General features: G+C 36.6%; 3 protein-coding genes across 11 annotated transcripts; 1 reads left to right on the top strand and 2 right to left on the bottom strand.

The window, feature by feature from the left end:
* Positions 1-5,747: 5,747 nt before the first annotated feature.
* LOC135120099 (probable aminopeptidase NPEPL1) lies at positions 5,748-8,682 on the top strand. 4 transcript variants are annotated; one of them, XM_064044447.1, is made up of 19 exons: positions 5,748-5,846; positions 5,900-6,001; positions 6,074-6,151; positions 6,203-6,318; positions 6,375-6,439; positions 6,496-6,572; positions 6,625-6,751; positions 6,808-6,895; positions 6,949-7,072; positions 7,132-7,185; positions 7,239-7,277; positions 7,331-7,398; positions 7,457-7,559; positions 7,620-7,694; positions 7,752-7,809; positions 7,870-8,011; positions 8,075-8,127; positions 8,183-8,249; positions 8,301-8,682. In XM_064044447.1, the coding sequence occupies exons 2-16, from the start codon at positions 5,902-5,904 to the stop codon at positions 7,979-7,981; spliced, it is 1,284 nt and encodes a 427-aa protein (XP_063900517.1). In that variant the 5' UTR covers positions 5,748-5,846; positions 5,900-5,901; the 3' UTR covers positions 7,982-8,011; positions 8,075-8,127; positions 8,183-8,249; positions 8,301-8,682. The 4 variants fall into 4 exon arrangements, with proteins under 4 accessions (XP_063900517.1, XP_063900518.1, XP_063900516.1 ...); XM_064044448.1 differs by having other exon boundaries at positions 7,239-7,268; positions 7,870-8,127; XM_064044446.1 differs by having other exon boundaries at positions 7,870-8,127.
* LOC135120098 (phosphatidylinositol 4-kinase beta-like) lies at positions 8,389-13,171 on the bottom strand. 5 transcript variants are annotated; one of them, XM_064044441.1, is made up of 17 exons: positions 12,981-13,171; positions 12,102-12,118; positions 11,938-12,037; positions 11,836-11,879; positions 11,584-11,674; positions 11,153-11,230; positions 10,295-10,504; positions 10,193-10,244; positions 10,052-10,137; positions 9,866-10,003; positions 9,641-9,812; positions 9,498-9,578; positions 9,225-9,439; positions 9,068-9,174; positions 8,882-9,014; positions 8,609-8,821; positions 8,389-8,557 (listed from the first exon to the last, which is right to left on the bottom strand). In XM_064044441.1, the coding sequence occupies exons 1-17, from the start codon at positions 13,113-13,115 to the stop codon at positions 8,465-8,467; spliced, it is 1,965 nt and encodes a 654-aa protein (XP_063900511.1). In that variant the 5' UTR covers positions 13,116-13,171; the 3' UTR covers positions 8,389-8,464. The 5 variants fall into 5 exon arrangements, with proteins under 5 accessions (XP_063900511.1, XP_063900512.1, XP_063900514.1 ...); XM_064044442.1 differs by having other exon boundaries at positions 10,061-10,137; XM_064044444.1 differs by having other exon boundaries at positions 12,939-12,999.
* A 5,677-nt stretch (positions 13,172-18,848) lies between these two features.
* On the bottom strand, positions 18,849-19,529 carry LOC135120103 (uncharacterized). Of its 2 annotated transcripts, XM_064044452.1 has the most exons (3): positions 19,394-19,529; positions 19,106-19,338; positions 18,849-19,010 (listed from the first exon to the last, which is right to left on the bottom strand). In XM_064044452.1, the coding sequence occupies exons 1-3, from the start codon at positions 19,505-19,507 to the stop codon at positions 18,860-18,862; spliced, it is 498 nt and encodes a 165-aa protein (XP_063900522.1). In that variant the 5' UTR covers positions 19,508-19,529; the 3' UTR covers positions 18,849-18,859. The 2 variants fall into 2 exon arrangements, with proteins under 2 accessions (XP_063900522.1, XP_063900524.1); XM_064044454.1 differs by having other exon boundaries at positions 18,849-19,338.
* Between the last annotated feature and the right edge of the window lie 6 nt (positions 19,530-19,535).

Below are 19,535 nucleotides of genomic sequence, written 5' to 3'. Positions count from 1 at the left end.
GATATAGTTTCTGCATTTTCACGACGGAAAAAACCCGGCGACGGCAATACTAACGAACTGCTGAAAAAGCTGCCGCCAGTGGCGATTAACCATCTCTCCGTTTTACAACTTCTGCAATTTCGCTTGGCTCCTTCCCAACGCAATGGAAACCGGCCATTCTCGTGATGCTACCTTAGACTCCACGGGCCCCAAAAATTAACCCCCATCAGCCCCCTTTTAGCGGTTGGCAAAATCGTGGCGCCAGTTCTATTACTCAAGCTGGGAGAGTTTATAGAAGCACACAAAGCGCTTCCTGAATCCAATTTGGATTCCCAGGAGGCAACTTTACGACATATCAACTTTTGCGCTTTGCTGAGAGGACAACTCGGAACTTCAATTTTAAGAGATCCACGACGTCGTCTTTCTCGACTTTTAAAAGAGTCTTTGACCGCGTATGGAACGAGGGGCCCCTACACAAACTACGCACATTAGGTACTCCGTTAGCCCTCTACCACAACTTGCGTTGTTTCTACGAGGATGCGGACTGTACTGCTGCCCTACTACTGACAGCTGGTATTCGGCTAGGTTCTTTGCTCTCGCCCCTACTCTTCGAGCTATTCATGCGAAATACTCCACTCCCTGCGAACCCCGCGTTGCACTCTATGCTTATGACACAGCAGTTGGCGCGTCCTTAGAAAGCCCCTCACTATTACGGCTACACCTACCGCGTTATTCGAAAAAATTTGCCAACTGATGTCGGCAGAGATAGCCATTAATGGACAAAGAGTAAAGCAATCCTCATAAGAAGACGCATCACGCTACCGCAGTCTTTTATTCTAGGTGTTGAGATCCCGTTGGGCTCTCAGGCCAAGTATTTGGCGTCGTCATCGATAGGCGACTAGCTTGGAGGCAACACGTAGAGTTCGTTTAGAGTAAGATCCAAGCAGCATTTCACGCACTCTATTCGCTGCTGTGTGCTAAAAGCACACTATGTGCAATAAACTACGTCTTTATAAAGTATGCTTGCGCCTTAATATGGCCTGCGCATCTAATTCTTGGATATATGAAAAACCGTCGACGGTTACCCTCCTCCCGACGCGGTAAAGCATGCCCCGGCGACTAATGACAGGCGCGTTACGTGACGACCTGGATTTGGAACAACTTGAAGTCTTTTTCTTGAATGCAACTTCAGTTTCTTTTGAACGTATTGCTAAGCATCCAAACCACCAGTGAATTCCAGAACTTACCCACAACGCTGGAAAGGCTCCCGCTTTTGAAGGCCCGCGCGCTGCGTTTCAAGCGCATAATAACAGTTTTATTTATACTTCTATACACATTTGTAGAAAGTTTGTTGTGAGATGACCTGCCGAAACTGAATAAGCTCTAAGCTTAATAATATAAATTATTTTCGAAATCAAGCAATCTGCGCTCGACATTACCGAGTATCCTGCACAATTCATTTATAAAAAAAAAAACTTTTCTTGTGTTGTCTAGTCACAACGCTAAACGTTTGTTAACAGTTATGGCCTTAAGGTTCTTTTGGAAAATAAAAAATATTGGTACTTCTGTTTACTTAGATATTCGCTGTAATGAAATCACTTAAATGCTCTAACAAATTTTTAAGTCTATTAGGTTAAGTTTCTTTAAAAGTTTCGTCTTTCTATTGTTTTTTTTTTTTTTTACTTTGTACACTATTAAAAAACGTTTTGCTTCCAATCAAAAAGTTACTCTAGAAAGTTGAGTTCTCTTTTTACCTAGGGAAATATGCGTATGAAAGGAACCACACTTCCCTGAAGTGTTCAGAATGGCAGTGATAAAGAAAAGATGCACCCTTACATCAATGTTAAAGGCTTAGTCGCTAATCTTACAACGAAAGTGCAACATATTGCACGCAGTCGAATAAAGAGTTTAATTGAAAGAACATTTAATTGGAAAACTGCTTTCTTAATATTATTATAGTTTGCACAGCCTTGACCGTACATACTCTCATATCGTTGAATTTAGTTTGAAAGCAAACAGTTTACTTAAATACTTTGGAAGCTTCCTGTCGATCAAGTTTGTATGACTAGTAAGAAGTTAAAGTTCGTAAGTACATCCGTTTAACAGTTGTTCCAATTATATATTATAGCATTTACGTAAGATGCCCCCTAATAAAGCCCTTTCTATATTAATATGGCACTTTTACTAAAAAAAAAGAAAAGTAAATTCACTGTGAAATTTAAGAATTTAAATTTCACTCAATGAAATAAAATCCTAATAATTTATGTCCCATATTATTAAATTTACTAATTTTCATTTAGAGTTTTCTTCTACTAGAGCTCGTGGGAATTAACCGTAAACACAAAAGGAGTTTAAGGAAGTTGAATGAACTACTGGTCTACCTATGGACGTAGTATATCTCCAACTGGAGGCTATCTAAAAGGATACTTTTAATTTAAAGAAGAACTAAAAAGATTTTTTCCTATTTATTATTATTTACGGCGGATATATTAAGAAATTTATTAACAGCTTTAACAATTGGTCGCGTTCTTAAAAGGTCAACTTGGAACTCTGCCCCAATTAGGATATACGAGATTGATTTTAACAGTTTATCTTATAGAAAACGGTGGAGTTAAATTTTGCAATTTCGGTGTTTGTTGGTCAAACTTTGGTCTTAAAGGAGTAAAGTAAACCTACTTGGACCTTGCAGATTACCAAAAGAGCGGTTATGTATTAAAAAAGGGTTACATCACTAAAACCCTTTATGAATGCAGCATTAACTTTCAGCACTCTACTTCATAAGAAGAATGTAGACGTTTGTAATATATATTTTATGAAAAAATAAATGTTCCAAGTACGGAAAACAATACATCGCTATATTAAAACCCCCGTACTAATTTATGTATTACAGTTAGAAAAAGAAAAGTCAACGATAACGGCTTTTGTCTTGATTAAAAACTGTGGAGACCGAAAACTGATGAAAGGATATTGGTTGAAAATGTCAGTTGCTATACCTTTCGCAATTAAAAAATTATTTAAAAGACTAAATTTGCCATAAAGTCAGTTAGAGGTCAAATCACAAGTGTGATATTTACAAAAGCAGCCCCTTTACACAAAGAAAGATCACTTTCATTCACTAATAATTAGACATGGAAACTTTAATAATACCACATGGCACCGAACTGCATGAGTAGTAATAAACTGTCAAAGGGCTTGAGCATTTAGCTAACAAAAAAAAAGTGGCTTATATTTCCAGAACACAACCGGGGTTGCGATTAAATTATTTCAGGCTCCTAAAGGGTGCAAACTAAAGTGCATAAACTTTTAATACAGAAAAATTGCGAGACATGTATCAAAATAATAACATTTAAAGGAGATGTTGATATCAAAACTAAAGCTGATTATTTTTATCAACATATTTTAGGAAAAACACAGTGTATATGATATTGATCTATACTTTACCTCATTTAAAGGTTTAGCAAGGGCTTTGACGGTTTTGTGCAAATGTGCGCTAATTGTTTGGATCTTGAACTTTGAAGTTAAAGGCGACGCCTGAAAAAGAGAGCAATTTTTCATAACCATTAATTAAAAATATCCAAAGCCCAAAAGGTTTTATTAAAAGTTTTTGGAAGGTATTTAGGTTTGGTTGAGCTTAAAAAAAAAATTTGGCCTTTTAATGGCCTTTTTTAACGTGCATGCAAGTAGAATTTTTTTCGTTGTTTCCAATGTTCTTAATGAAACTTAGAATGCGCCTCAACTTTAGAGTATACTGCGAAGGACCCGAAAGAAGTCTTTTCTTGTGTGCGTTGAAGCTTACGCGGGGGTTGGATGTTGTGTGGCGGTTAATTTTAAGCGCTTGTTCATTGGCGTATCCGGTAAGCAACGCAATAAAATTGTTAGTAACTAACCGTTATTCTTCGCTATCTTTTATAGGCGCTATAGTTAAACACTAAGAGAGAAAAGTGTGAGTTATAGACTAACAAGAAGCAAGAAAATGCTTTCTAAACATATGTTTATTCGCCTTTCCATCAGCATGTTGCTTATATACAGTTAAGTTAAGATCAACAATTTCAATGTTTAAAAATCAGCTCTTTATTTTTGACAAATATATAGTTTTCTAATTAAGTTTTCTCTCTCAAGGTCAAATATTTCTGGTTTTACTAGTAACAATTCTATTTTGCCACTTTAAAGTTTTACAAATACATCTCTCTATTAGCGGGAATAGAGTTAGGCGATCTGTAAATCATAAGTTTAAGACAGAAGGTTAGAATATAGCCAGATATTGTTAGGAGGCTTAGCCTACGTATTTAACTATTAAGCCTCTATCTTTGGGTTTAAAAACATTACTTCAGAAAAGTTCAAGTCTCTCTTCTATTAGGCATTTTCTCGTCTCAAAACTGACCTCTCCTGTATGAAGTACATTGTATCTCGTATTAAACAAAGCCTTTCACGGATATATCTTTGAAGCCATGAGCAATTGTAAGCTATACATTTTAAAAGGACTAGTACAATAACATAAGCTAAACGGTTAAAATCTCTCTTGTCCTACTGTGACGAGATGAACCTTAGATCAATATTTATTCGCCATGGTGGTTCTTAGTTCTGAGAGTATAGTTTGAATACACCCTACGAAATAATGAATACTAATAGAAAATTGCTTTAAAACCTCTTTAACAGTTTTTTTTATAGTGGTTAATATAAGTCAGTTCTTACTCTTCATTATTGTATTTCTACAATTTATATTATATATTTTTGGGGAGCAGTGTACAGGGGGTATTCTGTCTCTATACTTACAAAGCCGCAGTGCGTAGATATGGTTTTCAATTGCAAACTTAACAAAAATTTTATATTATTTTAAGAATTAATATTGAACTTACTGATATATTACTTAACTAAACTTATTGTTTTTGTTAGACGAGGAAGTAATATAAAGTTTAAAGTTCACCTTCACTTTAATTCAACTGCAGTTTATATAGCATGGACTTAGTCTCAGATGGAAAAAAATATTTTGATGGATAATAATTGTTATAAAATGAAGAGTTACTCTAATTTCATATATACATAAATTTTTTGCTCACAGTTTGCAAAACTGTTTAGTATGGAATATCGATTATTACAGAAATCTTATTCAGAAATACTGTGTTAAATATATTTTTTATGGTATATCGTTTAGGAACTTTTCTCTATTGCTATCCGTTACTTATGAAATCATATAAATGTCTCTGTGACTTAACCGTTAAAGCACTGAATTAAGAAAACTAATAAAAAAGTCCAAGGAGTTACGATACGACTACTTAACCCTGGCAGTTAAAGCCGATAAATATATAGAAATTTTAAAAAGGCAAGAAAATTAGTTAAAAGTGTCGAGTTAGCAAGACCGTCACAAATTGAATACCGAAAAAAATTTATTATATATACGCTAGGGGTACGTTAGCCAGCGGTCAATTAAATATTTCTTACCTCAGCTAATTTATAACGTGGTGAAAAATCCTAAATAGTAAAAAACTGAGCTGGGAATCCATGAATTCTAAGGACTAGCTGTTTATATTTTACAGTTAACTTGTGTTACTCTAAACCATACGCTTAGTTTAGCCTAACTCCACTGTTGAGCATGGAGGGTTTGATAATAGAAATCTATCGCGGGGCTTTAACCAATTGCTACCTCTTGCAAAACAAACCTTAAAAAAATATGCGATGCTCAGTTGCAATAAGCCACCAGTAATTTAGTGAAGTAATAAAAAATTTCATCAAGTGTATACTTAATTCTTTACAATATTATAATAAAAAACCAAAAAACTTTGCTTTTCAAACTAAGTCTTTAATATAATATGTATCTATTAACTTTCTTCGTCTTACTCGCGTTGTCCCCCGCTAGAAGGAAAGTTTTGGTAAAACCTATTTACACAAAGAAAAGTCCCCGCTCTTGTATTCATTCCTGCAGTAATGCTTGGTGTTTATAGTGAAAGTGGCGACGAGCTGGAACTTACTTCTGATCCAGTGGAGATTGCATTGATAACTTATACAAGTTGTCTTCAAAAAAATAGTAACTTTTTTTATTATTATTTTCGCAATATATTATACTGGACTTGTATTTCTTTAACTGTTACTTAATAAGTTTGCCCCAAACTATTGTTCTTATTGCAAGAGAACGGCTTTGCATTTTTACAATGTCTTTGCAAAAAAGCTACACCCGGTATTGGTTCAACTCTTGTTTTCTAGTTTTTTTTTCAACTATAACTTTAAGGTACCATCCTTGAGACTTATTTTACCAAGAATGATGGATCTTTGCTCCATCTTTATTTGTGCCTTTTGCCAGATTGTGAGCCTTCTCGGCACGCTGGATACGGCCATCCTTATACCGTACTGCTTTTGCGTTTTAACATACCTCAAAAAGTCCCTCCTTTTTATTTTTATAGATTTACGAACTTCTTAAAAAGGTCAAAACTACTTCTAGTACTTTGCTAGTTTTTCTTATTTTAAGGTACTCTATAGTTTTAAAACATTACTTCGTTTTTTAGATTGTTGATCCACTTTTAGGGATCCACAAAAAGAAACTTTCGCTGCTTGTTGTGCAGTTTCACGGGCTTTTCCTTTATATACTTTATCTAGCTCAAGTTTTTAACTATTTATTACAATTTTTTTTACTCTCAGAGAGTAATTATGTAGAATCACTAGAAGTAGATCTTAAAATATTTATCTCTTCGTCGGTTAGTAGTCATTCTTCTGACGATATATTGCTCGTCTGTAGAAACATACGCAATACTGCAAGACTGGTAGACATGCCACCTAACGTGTGCGTTTGCTATTTTGTCGCTCATAGCAACACCAACAAACATTTGCCTTCGGTAGTTTGAATCCAGCTACTTATCAAAAGTTTATTCGCGAGTGGGTAGAAGGGCTTCCGGGCGTAACCATAGAAGTACTCGAGGGAGAAGAGGTAGCCTGTCTTTGTACTTCCGCCAGCACCTGCCCGTCTATACTCCCGCGTAGTTGAGGGCCCGTGGCTTGGGAGGCCTCTACAGTGTCGGGAAGGCGAGCGCTGACCCGCCGGCTCTGGTGATCCTCTCATATAGCCACGCGTCGGCGGCCAAGCCCGTCTGCCTGGTGGGGAAGGGTTTGCTCTCTTATATAAGCCTTCTAGTCAAACGTGGGCGGTAATGCGAAATTAACAAGGAATCACGTTCGACACGGGCGGTCTCTCTTTGAAGACCAGGACAGGAATGTGCGGTATCCTCTTTTGGAATCATTATATTTAAGATCCCCTGATCACCTGACGAAAGGGATGAAGATGGATATGGGCGGAAGCGCGGGTTGTTTTGGTCATGCGCACCTTACTCTGTCCGCCTTCCGCTTCTTTCAAGGCTGTCTCTAGGAGCGTTCGTTTCTCTGGTGGAATCGGGAAAGCTAAAGACTAGCCTCCACTGCTTGCTATGCATCGCTGTATACTGGCTACTCTACCGCTCTCTGAGGTGGTAACCCCTAGACACTTCCATTACAGGAGAACAGCGTGTCTTCCAAGGCGACCAGGCCGGACGACGTGCATCTCCTCTATAGCGGGAAGTCTGTAGAAGTCAACAATCCGGACGCGGAAGGACGACTGGGTTTGGCTTTGACGCTTTTGCGGACTTTCTTTATCCAACCGACCTTTCTCCTTACGGTAGTACTGGCGGACGGTTTAGCCTATGCGGCGAAGCGCTATGCACCCGGCCTGCTGGTGGACATGGCCACACTCACCGGTTGGCTTATAGAAGGGCTCGACTCTACCACTCGGTGTACACCTCCCTTTTTTCCAGGCGCCCAGGGAACGGCCACGGAAATAAACATGCCGCTATCTACGCCAGCAGCGAGAAAGTCTTACCTTCATTCCATTTCTCCCTCTAATTTGTAAACCGCAATATTCTCTTGCTCAAGATCGAGACGATCGCAGTCGAGAGCGGGAAGGTCAGCGGAGATCTCTGCCATCCGCTACCCTACGCGCCTGAATTTCTGCTGCCCGAGTTCCATTCTGCCGTGGCAGACATGAAGAACAGCCAGAAAAATCGCGATAATGCAGGTGAGTTCCCCTGGGAGTTGTGGGAGTTGTGGGAGTTGTACTGCTGAATCATGCCGAGGGCAGGTTGCGCAGCCCCCGCAGTATTTCTGAGCATGCACATCGAGGACTACTTGAAGGTCCTACCAGCCCACTTCGCTTGATTGGGCGCATAATCATTGGTTAATGAGTCAGAAACATGACACTCATTGGCTGCACATCGATATAGCGAGCTTGTGTATGCGAGACGAGAGAGCGACAGGTGGTTACACCTTCAAGTGCATACTGGCTTCTCTAATATGCCCAGCAACAGGATTCGGCGTTGCCTTGCTTTTCCACGTGGTGATGGCGTATATGAAGGAGACGGGAGAATAGTAGAATAAAGTGTATTAAAAGTGCAGTTGTGTGGACGGTTGGCGGGCGCTTCTCTTTACTCGCCGAAGTGCCACGTGCTTCGTCCTAGCGTCTTTTCTCGCATTACAGAATTCCGTTTTTATAGTACTGATAGTTGTCGTACAGTTTCGTCGAGAAGCTGGACATGCTGTCCTCGATCATGGTGTTGACTTGCCCCTGAGAGAAAAAAGATCACGCTTATGCCACGTGACTGACACGTGGACCTACTATGAGCTGTTTCTCCGTCAACGACACTTTGAAGCGGTCCTTGAGGGCTTTTATGCAGGCCTCTCCCCCGTAGAAGCAGGGCAGATTGGATCCTCTCTGCATGATTTCCGCCAAGAGGACGACCTTGTCCATGTGCCTCCTGGCAGCAATGAAGCCCTGAAGCATGAGGCTTCGGAAATAATGGTACATATCGCTCTCGACGCCGCCCATGACCTTCGAGGCAAAACGATCCCGCTCATATGAAGACCTGCACGCAATACACACAATCTGTACCTCCACAAAGTCGAGGCTCATTTTAAAGGACGCTGTTTCAAAACCCAAATTCCGCGGGGAGCTCCCAAGGAAAAACCCAAAGTCGATGTGCACCACATGCCCCGCGTGCGTTATAAGTATATTTCCATTGTGCCTACCAACCAATGAGCGAGGTGGCATTAGTTATCAGGAATGGATGTTCTCCACCTGTCCTTGACCTTCAGAAAGTAGCATATTAGCGAGTAGCCGGCTAGGCTCTCGACAAAGTTCTGCTGAGCTAGCAAGTATGGCCCTGTCCGCTGCTGGCCAAACTTCTACGAGAATCGGTGTAAGTCAGCGTGAGGAAAGCACGAACGGTGCAAACCTCCTCGAAGTAGTCATTCAGACTGCGAGAGCCCATCTGCTTCTTAATGGAGTGCAGCGAGATTGCGTTCTTGATGGTCTCGATAAGCCCGCCGTTGCTACCTGTGGCCACTATGCGGTACGGATGCAGCCAGAGCGCCAAATGCTCTTCCTCCCAGATATGCTTGAATTTGAGGATCATCTGGGCGGCCAGCACTTCCTGTCTGAGATCGTCTCCTGCCGAATGGATAACAGTTGCATACTACAATGCTGGAGATGTGCAAAAACTGCGCACCGCTTTTAACGATCATCGATCGGACATCCCAGCCGTCTGCCTGCCCATAAGGCGAGTTACAACGTATCCGGTCGACTTTTTCTTGGCGAGAATAATCGTGAAAGTAAAGCAAATAACAAAGCAGACAGAGAACACAGAGTCACCGTTCCACGGCTCTTTAAGCAGACGGGAGGGATGTTCGAGCTGAGGTCCTGTTTGACTCGAAGGGCCCTCATCTGCGCGAGAGGGCACTTCGAAGAGCTCCGACGGCCCTTCTGAAGCAGAAGAAAGCGGATCATCGCACTCGACTACCTCGACGAGGATAAGAAACGGCGCCTGTTTCCACGAGAGTTTGTTAACATATTGGAGAGCATAAGGCTTGCTGGTACTCGGTCTTTGGAGTCTAAAATAACGGCCTCTTCTGGAGGGATTCTAACCACGTGGTGTTGGTGACCCCTGTCATCGAGGGCTAGGGGGAAGGACACGCGGGTGGGCCGCGCAGGCAAGGAGAGATTTAGAGAGCGCAGCTTCATCGAAACCAAGGGTCGTGAAAAAATAATTGGATAATTTTTAACCAATAGTACTTCGGAATACAAATGCTCTTGCCACGTGTCTCTACATTTTATATTCAGTAATTTGATGCCGATTCCCACTAGTGCATCTAGCCAAAAGGAGAGGTCGACACAAGGCAAGTCGAAATAGAAATAAGCGACAACTTATAAAAGCGAGCTGAGCGCGTAGGTGCGTCTGAACAGTGGCCTTGCACTCCTGCGTAGTGTGCTACCAACGAACAGCCCTTCGACCAAATACCGCGTTACCTGCGAATAGGCGAGGATGCCTAGCGAGTGGGGGACGGGAAGGACATGCGCCGAACTGGTCTTCCGATGCCGCAGACACTCAGAGGACGGGAGAGGGTCGGGCGACTCCTGATCGCTGGAGGGCACAAGCGTGGGCAGGCGAGGTTGAGAGCCACTGGAGCACGCGGACGGGAGAAAAGCGCGGAAGCTTGCTGGTTCCAGTAAGATGGCCTGCTTGAACACACTTCCTTAGAAGTTTGATAACACAAACTTTATTTATTTTTTATTTTGTAACGTTGTAAGGACTTTACTTATAATAAAACGGCTTAATAAAACTAAAAATGTGTGCTTGCGCGCGGCACACGACCTGGTTCAGCCACCCGTCTTTGTAAGAAACTATAATGCATACTAGTGCAGGAAAACTACCACAAAAATGGCTTGAAGTAAGCTGTTGACATCGTTATTAGCACACATATTTCTAGTTGGATACTACACACACGTACATTTAAAGTTTCACTTTTTAACCTAAAATTTGTTATTAGTCAATGTAAATATAATTTTATGTAAATGAACGTGTTATAATATTTATTTATAATAACGATATAACAATATTTAAAGCTTTTTCTTAAGACCCAAAAAGGTTTGCAAAAGTTTTATTATTTCCTGTTCTTAATAAAAAATCTTATAAAATTTTAAGTTTGTTAAAATTGATTTCAAATGTAATAATTAAAAATTTTCTTTTGAAATTTGGAAATAAACAAAAAACTAATAAATAAATAAAAAAGTTGATTTGCGTAACTTGACGGGTTTATGATAAAACGGCACAAATAGTTAAAGAATTGCAAACAAGGTATCAAGGTACTAAATGGCAAAGCGCACCTGTTTAAGCCAGCGGGCATAACTGGATACCGAAGAGTCAGCATACTTACCCAACTGCGACTCTAAAAAGCAGATTACCTTTTATGGAAGAGGAATTTCACTTTTAAGGTTTTTGTATGAAAATAATAAGTAATGATAAAGTTTATGGTATAAATATTATAGTGATTTTTATAGTTTAGTAAGCTCTTTGCAACACAGACTGACTTCTATACAAAAAAAGGTAAACAATTGACGTGTACCTTGAAGATGTAGAAGGAAATTAAAATAGTCATAAAGTTTAATAGTATAACCGTTATGGTATATATAGAGGATACATAGAAAGAGTGGTATTACTATAAATTGCGGAACGAAATTTAATTTATAAAAAAAAAGTTATAAAAATCGCTTAAAACAAAACAAACTATTGGCCAATAACAAACCAAAAGAAGTACCAAACAGGCGAAACTGAAGTGGTGCGAGCAAGCAAACAGAAGAAACCGCTCGAGAGCGCCGTCTGGCGAGTGCCATAAGCAGCACATGTGGCTGCAAAAAATAGTGGGATGCGTAAATCTTTTAGGCGGTGATAAATGTATATTTGAACATATTATCAGACTCTACTTATCATACAAAAAAGTAACAAATTTGAGTAAACTAGAGAAAATCTAGTCATTGTTATATATAAGTTGGTATAAAAAGATTCCAACACGAGCTGTGGAATGTAGAAATTGAGCTTGGAAAACGGCATGTTCTACTCAGAAACAAAATAATCACCACCAAGACTAAGTTGGAAAGAATAAAACTAATACAAACAACTCGTTGACTAAATAGTCTTTAACGCCGGGATCGGGATACTGCCAAAGATAGGCAACGGCCAGCGAGACATCAAAAAAATCACTTCGAAAAAGTCTTTTTTATATAAAGTTTATACAAAAAAGATAAAAGTTTATGGTTAATATTTATCAATTTTTACCTTAACAGCCAAGAAATCTGAAAAACAGCAGCGTCATAGTAAATTCACAAGAAGAAGTAATAATTAGTTAACAAATCAAGTGCGAAGGAATATAAACACATTCAAGTAGTAACTAACTTAGTAATTTATAACTTTCCTTTAAAAAGTGGTCTTTTCATTGTTTTATAGTAAAAATTTATTACCAGAAATTTAAGGTGAATTTTAAACAATTAAAATTTTAAAAAATTGCAATTATATATATATAAAATTATTAAATACGTTATTCACAATTAAAAAGGATGTAAAATCAATACATCGATTTTTAAATTTCTAAAATCTAAATTTTTATATAAATCAAAAGAAAAGGGAGAGAATAATAGTAAGAAACAATAAAAACCCAAGTTTATTATTCACTTAAAAAAAATCCAAATTTAAGTGAACTGTTATAAAAATAGTTTGTTCGAGTAAAAAATTTCTGAAAAAGTGCAAAGTTAAAAGACATTAACTTTTAAGTAAAAAAAAAAAAATGATAAACTGAATATTTAAGGTAAAAAATATCAAAGTAAATTAACCTCCATTCCTTGGTAAACAAAGCGCCCAAAAAAAGCTACTTAAATTAATATACACCAGAAAAACTACTAACTTCGTCAGAAAAGGTTTTTAAATTAAAAAATTAACAAATTTATGTATTAACAACAAACAAAAATATGAAAAATAAGTAATGTGTTAATTATATTTTACGGAAAGAAAAGTTAAAATAAAAACAAAGACATAATATTGTAAAAGATCCACAAATTGGAAAAGGAAAAATTTAGAATTATGAATAAGTGTAGAAGTAATAAATAAATATAAAAATACAGATAGTGTTTTAAAAAGTTATCTGCAACGCAAAGTTCTTACGTTTCCCTCCAAAGACTGATTCCTCCTGTTAACTTTATTAGATGAGGATTTATTATTTACAACTTCTTCTTCCATATTTCCTAAAGATACTGGTACGTTACCATTTTGATTATCTTCAGTACTCTGCTCTTTCATTTCCTGGGTTATAGCCGCTGCTTTACGTCATCATTTAAAGAACTCCCCTAATTCGAAACGCCCCTAACCCCTAAAGTTGCTTACATACCTTTAGGATAAGCTGTTAGCTGAACCCTAACCCTCTTTAGAACACACGCTTTTACCTTAAACAGTATTTCAACATATGTTAAAAAGTTTTTGACTATTATATCGTATATCAAAATAGCAGATAGCATACTTCTTCATACAAAGGCAGCTACTTAGAAAGCTACAACCAACAAGTTGCTAAAAAGCAATTTTTCTGAATTATGAAATTTTAATTCAAGTTATATTTGTTTTTAAAACCTTTGGCGTGCCCTTACAATAAAACTATTCCTGATGGATTCCCTCTAGGCGAGTGCGTTGTTTTTAAATTTTTATGTAAGCACTTTTTGCGCGTTCACCTACCACAACATTTTTTTAACAGTTAAAGTCGTTTTTACATTCCACGTTCCCGCAAACTTCATTCGCTACTTTTTGGTGCTCCGTATTTATATTTAATCAGTTATTGGAGTAAAAAAAGCTTACATCGCCTGCTTTTCTTCCTTAACTACCTATTGCTTAGCTTCTTTCATCATTGCCTTCGTGCCAACGTCTTCGGTGGACTATGCAATTTCCGATACTTAATAAATAAGTTTGTCGAGTCAACGCAGACCTAAGAAGGGTAGAGTGTACTATAGGAAGACTTTAACGTATTAAAAACAATTACAGTTGTTAATGATGAAAAGATTGCTGCCTACGACGTACACAAACGTTTTTCTAGACTATTAAATTATTTGTAAACTAGGAGTTTACTACTAGAACTTAAACTAAAGTTTCAAATTTAAGTTGTGTAGGTTTTACCTTGGTGCCATATCTTTTCCCGCCGAGACTTAAAGGAACGGTGGAAAAAGCTTTTATCACTGCTTTGAAATTATTTTATACAAGTACAAAGAAAGCCCTTAACTTGCTTTCGTTGCTAACCCTCCTTGACTGCTCATAGAATAGTAATTATTTAAATAATCACCTATCATGCCGTCTTCTTAACTCAGTGATCTTATAGTTCTCCATTAACAAACAGCGAGTATGAAAGATTAATGCCATCAGATTTTTCAAAAGGAGAATAAACAAAAAAGGTTAATTAATTATACTCTTTGTGAGTACATAATATAACGATATTAGCTTCTTTCTTCTTATAACTTGCCCATGGACTGATACGCAAACATTGGAATTGACTAATTCGAGGGGACCTGGAGCCTTATTTAAACCCCTTATAGATTAAGATGGGATAAGGTTTAAGCGATAAAGGTGTGCTGCGTATCGGCTGTAGTTGCCAGTAATAAATACAGCAATTAATTAAATCAACAAGATTTGGATTTGTTTTCCAATACTTATTACCTTATTTTGTTGTTTCGTCTTACCATACACTGTAAGTGCATATTTTAACCATTATATGATAATTATAAATAGCTTAATCTCCTATAACCTTTTCTAACCAGTGAAATGTCTATTAGAAAATTACTTAGTATAATTATAACAAGATTTAGATATAAAAGTAGTCAAAATGGTTTTTCCTTATAAAATTAAGCATAAACGACCCTGTTATTTTGAGTTTTCGTAAGCAACTGCTCGTCCGTCTCAAAAGAAAAATACGAATACTTAATTCATGTGCTTTGAAGGTTTTATTCTTCAGTAGTTAAGACAGTTTACGATGATATAGTAAGTTAGAGAAGACTAACATATTTTATTTATCTTAGTACTTAACTATTTTAAAGCCAATAACTTTAACATTTTTTTTATTAAAAAATTTAATTCTACTATTTTAAGATTTATAACTTTTTTAGCTTATCAAAATTTATTAGGTTAATAGATTACTTGGAAAAACAAAGGTTTACCCTTTTTTTAGGATATGCAAAAAACAAAATATAAATGGATGTTGGCTTGCATTAAAATAATTTTATAAAAAATTTACATTTAACACAAGAGCTTACTGGAAAAATATTAAAATTCATTAATTCAAAATACCAAATTACACTTTTAATGGGTCACGTAATGTTAGATACCATATTTTTAGAATGCTAGGCATACTTTATTACATACTCAAGAGCCCTGGGCCAAATTTTGCAGAGCGGGTAACGATTCCCTAAGATCCTTCGCAAGCCTTATGAACCACTGTACAACACTAAATTTTTAGAATATCTGCACAAAACTAACATATTTTTCAGAGAGGGCAGCTTGACTATACAATGCTATGCTACCTGGTCTTAGGCCTATGACTACTGTACATAAAAATTCTAATAAGCGGAAGAGCTGTTCCGTAAAAAAAAAATATAGGTAGAAGTCATTAAAATATGTTTTAGTTTGCTAACAACCCACACAAGTGATCACCAACCTTCTAGGTAAATTAAAAAATAAAAAAAAACGTGTCGCGACATACTCGAACATGAGAATTTTTTGTATGTTATCGCTAGCATCTAGAGGCCCATTTTTATAACCATATAGTTTATATATTTACTTATTTAAGCACATTCATTGATATTAAAAAAAAACTGATGCAAAGCAAGTACCTTAATACATAAAAGGAGGACACTCTAGAACATAATAGGAGATAAGGAGAATATATCTAAAACCAGAGCAAAATCTTTTCTATATCTCTCTGACTCTTTTTTTTTGGTTATAATAACCATCAACCATGGCGACTTTTTGAGCTTAGTTAAATAAAATTACCTTTAGTAATGCATTTATAAACCGCGGGAGTAAGAAACCCATGACCTCATATATAGAAACTGGGTGGCTTAACTTAGTGTTACAAGGATAATCATTATAAGAATCTATTATTAAGATTTTATATATAATATAGAGTAAGATTTTTATAATTAAGTTCAGAACTCTCTCGGTGATGGTTTTTAGTGGTTTTTAGTGGTTTTCCACCACCCTAGGCCAAAACGGCAGGAACCTGGGCCCGATATTTTCCGCTTTTATTCCAGTACTTCGAGACGGTCATTATGGCTCTCTAAAGAGCGTACACTGGTGGGCATCCGCGTTCCAACCCTCCGCAAAAGAGGGAACTCAGATTAAGCGACTTAAAATCTGAAGAAGACTGACTGTAGCATGCCAGTACTAAAAAAAAATTTAAAGTTCAAAAGTTTTTAAAAATGTACTTTTTTACTTAGTAGATTATTTTGATTGATTTAATTTAATTTAAAGGGTAATTAGTAGAGAATGGTCCCTGAACAGGTGGAGTGTTTTAAACTGTTAAATTATAAGCATATATGTAAATAACTTTGATTTAATTCATTTAAACTCCTGCTTTTTTATTAAAAGGACCTTTTTTTCTCGTGCCCCACTTCCATTTCTCTAAACAGCAAGCCTCTTATTAAAATATAAACCACATTTTGGGCCGCACAAGGCAAGATTAATATGCCCTTGCGTCCGTAATATTCTTATATATATTTGAACTATTATTTACTATGTTAATGTTAAATGACCCCATCTATTTATTCTAAGACTTGTTAAGTTTTATTTGTCTCCTCTAGTAAAGTTTCTTCTTAACTAATAAATATTATTTAACTATATTTCTATAAGATATATCGATTTCCTCAAAAGTTTTTTTTCATATATAGTATAAAGTAAACCAGCATAAGCTGGTAGACAAGAATTTAGCGAGAATTAGTAAGGAAGCTAAACCTACTTTATAGTTGCTATTATCAAGCTTATCACTTAAAATTAAAACCCTATTACTAATAAATATATAAAATACAAGTTTCCTCAAAAGTGGCATATCGCTTTGATCTTACGGATATAGTAAGCTTATCAGTAATAAATGACTTGCTTTGTTAGTTTAGTGTGATCTAAAATTTACCTTAAATTAAATATCTCAGTATTTTTTAAAAGTGGAACTTATCCTAAAGGAAAGTAAAACTTAAATATGTAGTGGAGTATTGGCACACCACCATGGTTGAAAGCGATATTCAGTTAATTTTTACAATAATTAGGGATAATATAAAAAATTGTTAGTTGAGGGGCTTAGCTGTAAGTTCTACGAATTGGAACAAATTCATTAGTAAATTATTTTTTAATGCACCTGTTAAACATTAAAAAAGTTATTGTGGAAAAATTTTTCCATGAGTTTATTAACCTGCTTTATTAAAGAGCGGTTGTTAAAGAATTTTATTTATTAAAAGTTATAACTACAATATTAAACTGACTGCGATGATTTATAGTATAGTATTTTTGTTGACATTAGCGACTGCCAAAGTTTTTATAAAAATGCTCTTAATTTCGGCTTGGCCTGTGGCATTAATTTTTATTGACCGGGAGCTTTACAAAATACTCAACAAGTCCCTTTTTTAAGGATAAAAATCGGTAGGGTAGTAAATGATTAACTGATTTTTATGCATAAGCGTCGCTTTAGAAGCTAAGTGGTTATTCTAACGAACGTATTGTACTGCGTATTTGTAGCATCCTTAACCTAATTTAAAGTCAAGAATATTGATACAGTCGACTTCGACTATAATGAACTCCGGGCACCAGCTATTTTTGTTCGGTAAAACCGAGCTAGTCAAAAAACGGTATATACTGCAAAAATAGAAAGACGATTGAAATGGTTTTTTTTTTCAATATAAGCATGTTTTTTATTGCCCATCCTTTCAAAAAATACATAAAAATAAGTTTTTGAAAAATAATTGGTTATCGACTTCTGTGTCAAACCACTGTTGACAAACGTTATTTCTATTTGAGAAAAGGACCGAGACCAAAGGGTTATTTTCTCTTAAACCAAGGGCTCGTTTTTAGTCTGTTTGTTATAGGGGTGAACCACCCTTCAGCTGTAATACAACAAAGTTAGCAAGTTATTCTAGTTCGGAGAGAGTTCTCATCTATTTTAAAAAGGAAACTATCCTCTATAATGCTCTCTACAGTGGAAAATATGGATTCATTTCAAGTTATAGCAGGTACGACTGTAATATGTCAAAACGATGAAATAAATTAATAATATAAATAATACGGTCAAGAGAGAGCCTTCCCTCTAGAGGCCCAAGTTTTCTACAACTGAAACATATAAACTTGGACTTTACACTTTATTGCAGTTAAAATATATTTTGAAGTCAATTTAAACATCTAGTAATGCTGTTAACGGTTTCTTCATAGTTATACGAGTTCTTTGATATTTAGGGCAAAAGAAGTAAAAACTGTATTCTGCTCCTTTAAAGTTTAGTAATAACCACTTTGTACAATGTAATAAAGGTTAATCCCATTGTCGGCCATTACAGTAATTTTTTATACAAAAAATTGTCCCTGCACCTGCACGCTAGTGTATTACCAACTCTATAAAACTGTAAATATTAACGGCTTAATATCGAAAAATATACGGTTCCTAATGCGTTTCCGATTACGCCCTGAGTGCGCATAGCACGAGCCACTATTGTTGAACGTTGGCAAACTAAGCGGACTCTTTAAAACTTTAACATTTACGTTGTTAATGGTTCTTATTATAAAGCAAGCAATTTTGGACACGCTCTCTAAAAGACAGAAACCTCATATTTCTTTAGGAATATCCAGCTAATAACTTAATTCTTAAAACGTTTAAATTTTAAATTAATATTTATCTCAAGCTTTATAGCAGTTTGTAGAATTGAGTCCCTATTCTATGCATTAACAGTTGTGTGTGTCAATTAAGTTACACTGAAAAATAAAAACAAAAAATTAGCGCTGCACTTCTTAACAGTAACAGATTAATATTTTAAATATTAATTTATTAAAATTGCACGTATAAGGAATGGATTCCAGTGATGTGCGATTACAAAGTAGCAAACAAAGTGCGCTTTTAATAGTTCTTTATGTCTCATTACCAGTTTATAGTTAAATAGCGCTCCACCGCGTATTGGAGTTCTAAGGCGTCTGGTTTAACAGAAGGGGCACAGTCAATGAGCACGGCGCGCAAGAAAACAATATTAGCGAAGGCGTTGAAACAGTAAGCTACGCGACTGAGAGACTTTGGGCGCACAAAAGGGAGAAGGCGAGCGTGAAGGAGTCTCCCGACGTTTCGCAAGTCAGCTTGGATACCAGCGAGTTGCTCGGCGAGTGTGCTTTCAGGAATAGTCCGTCCGCTGTTGACTGTGTCACAGATGCGAACTACAGTCTCAAAAGCGCTGCGAAGCCCCTTATCCAATTCGAGCCACCAGTCCTCCTTCAGCTTTCCGTCGAGCGTGAGAAAGTGTGCTTTTACCTACACCAAATAGTCACAAAATGTCGAGCTACAACAAAAAACAAATAGGCCATACTAAGGTCTTAATAATATTATTTTCGATTTTGTTGGCTGTCTTCGCATCAAAAACGTTCGTTAGCATAGTTTTAAGGCACTTGATAAGTTTTTTAAAGTCCTCGTCGACGGACATCCGGGCGACTTTTTTTCCTATGCCTGTC

Source organism: Zophobas morio, unplaced genomic scaffold (genome assembly GCF_036711695.1).
Source record: "Zophobas morio isolate AGI-343-1 ecotype UQ-CSIRO unplaced genomic scaffold, CSIRO_AGI_Zmor_V1 ptg000339l, whole genome shotgun sequence".
In the NCBI taxonomy this organism is placed as follows: Eukaryota; Metazoa; Arthropoda; class Insecta; order Coleoptera; family Tenebrionidae; genus Zophobas; species Zophobas morio.
Note: the sequence above shows the minus strand (reverse complement) of the source record. Positions and strands in the feature narration are given on the sequence as shown.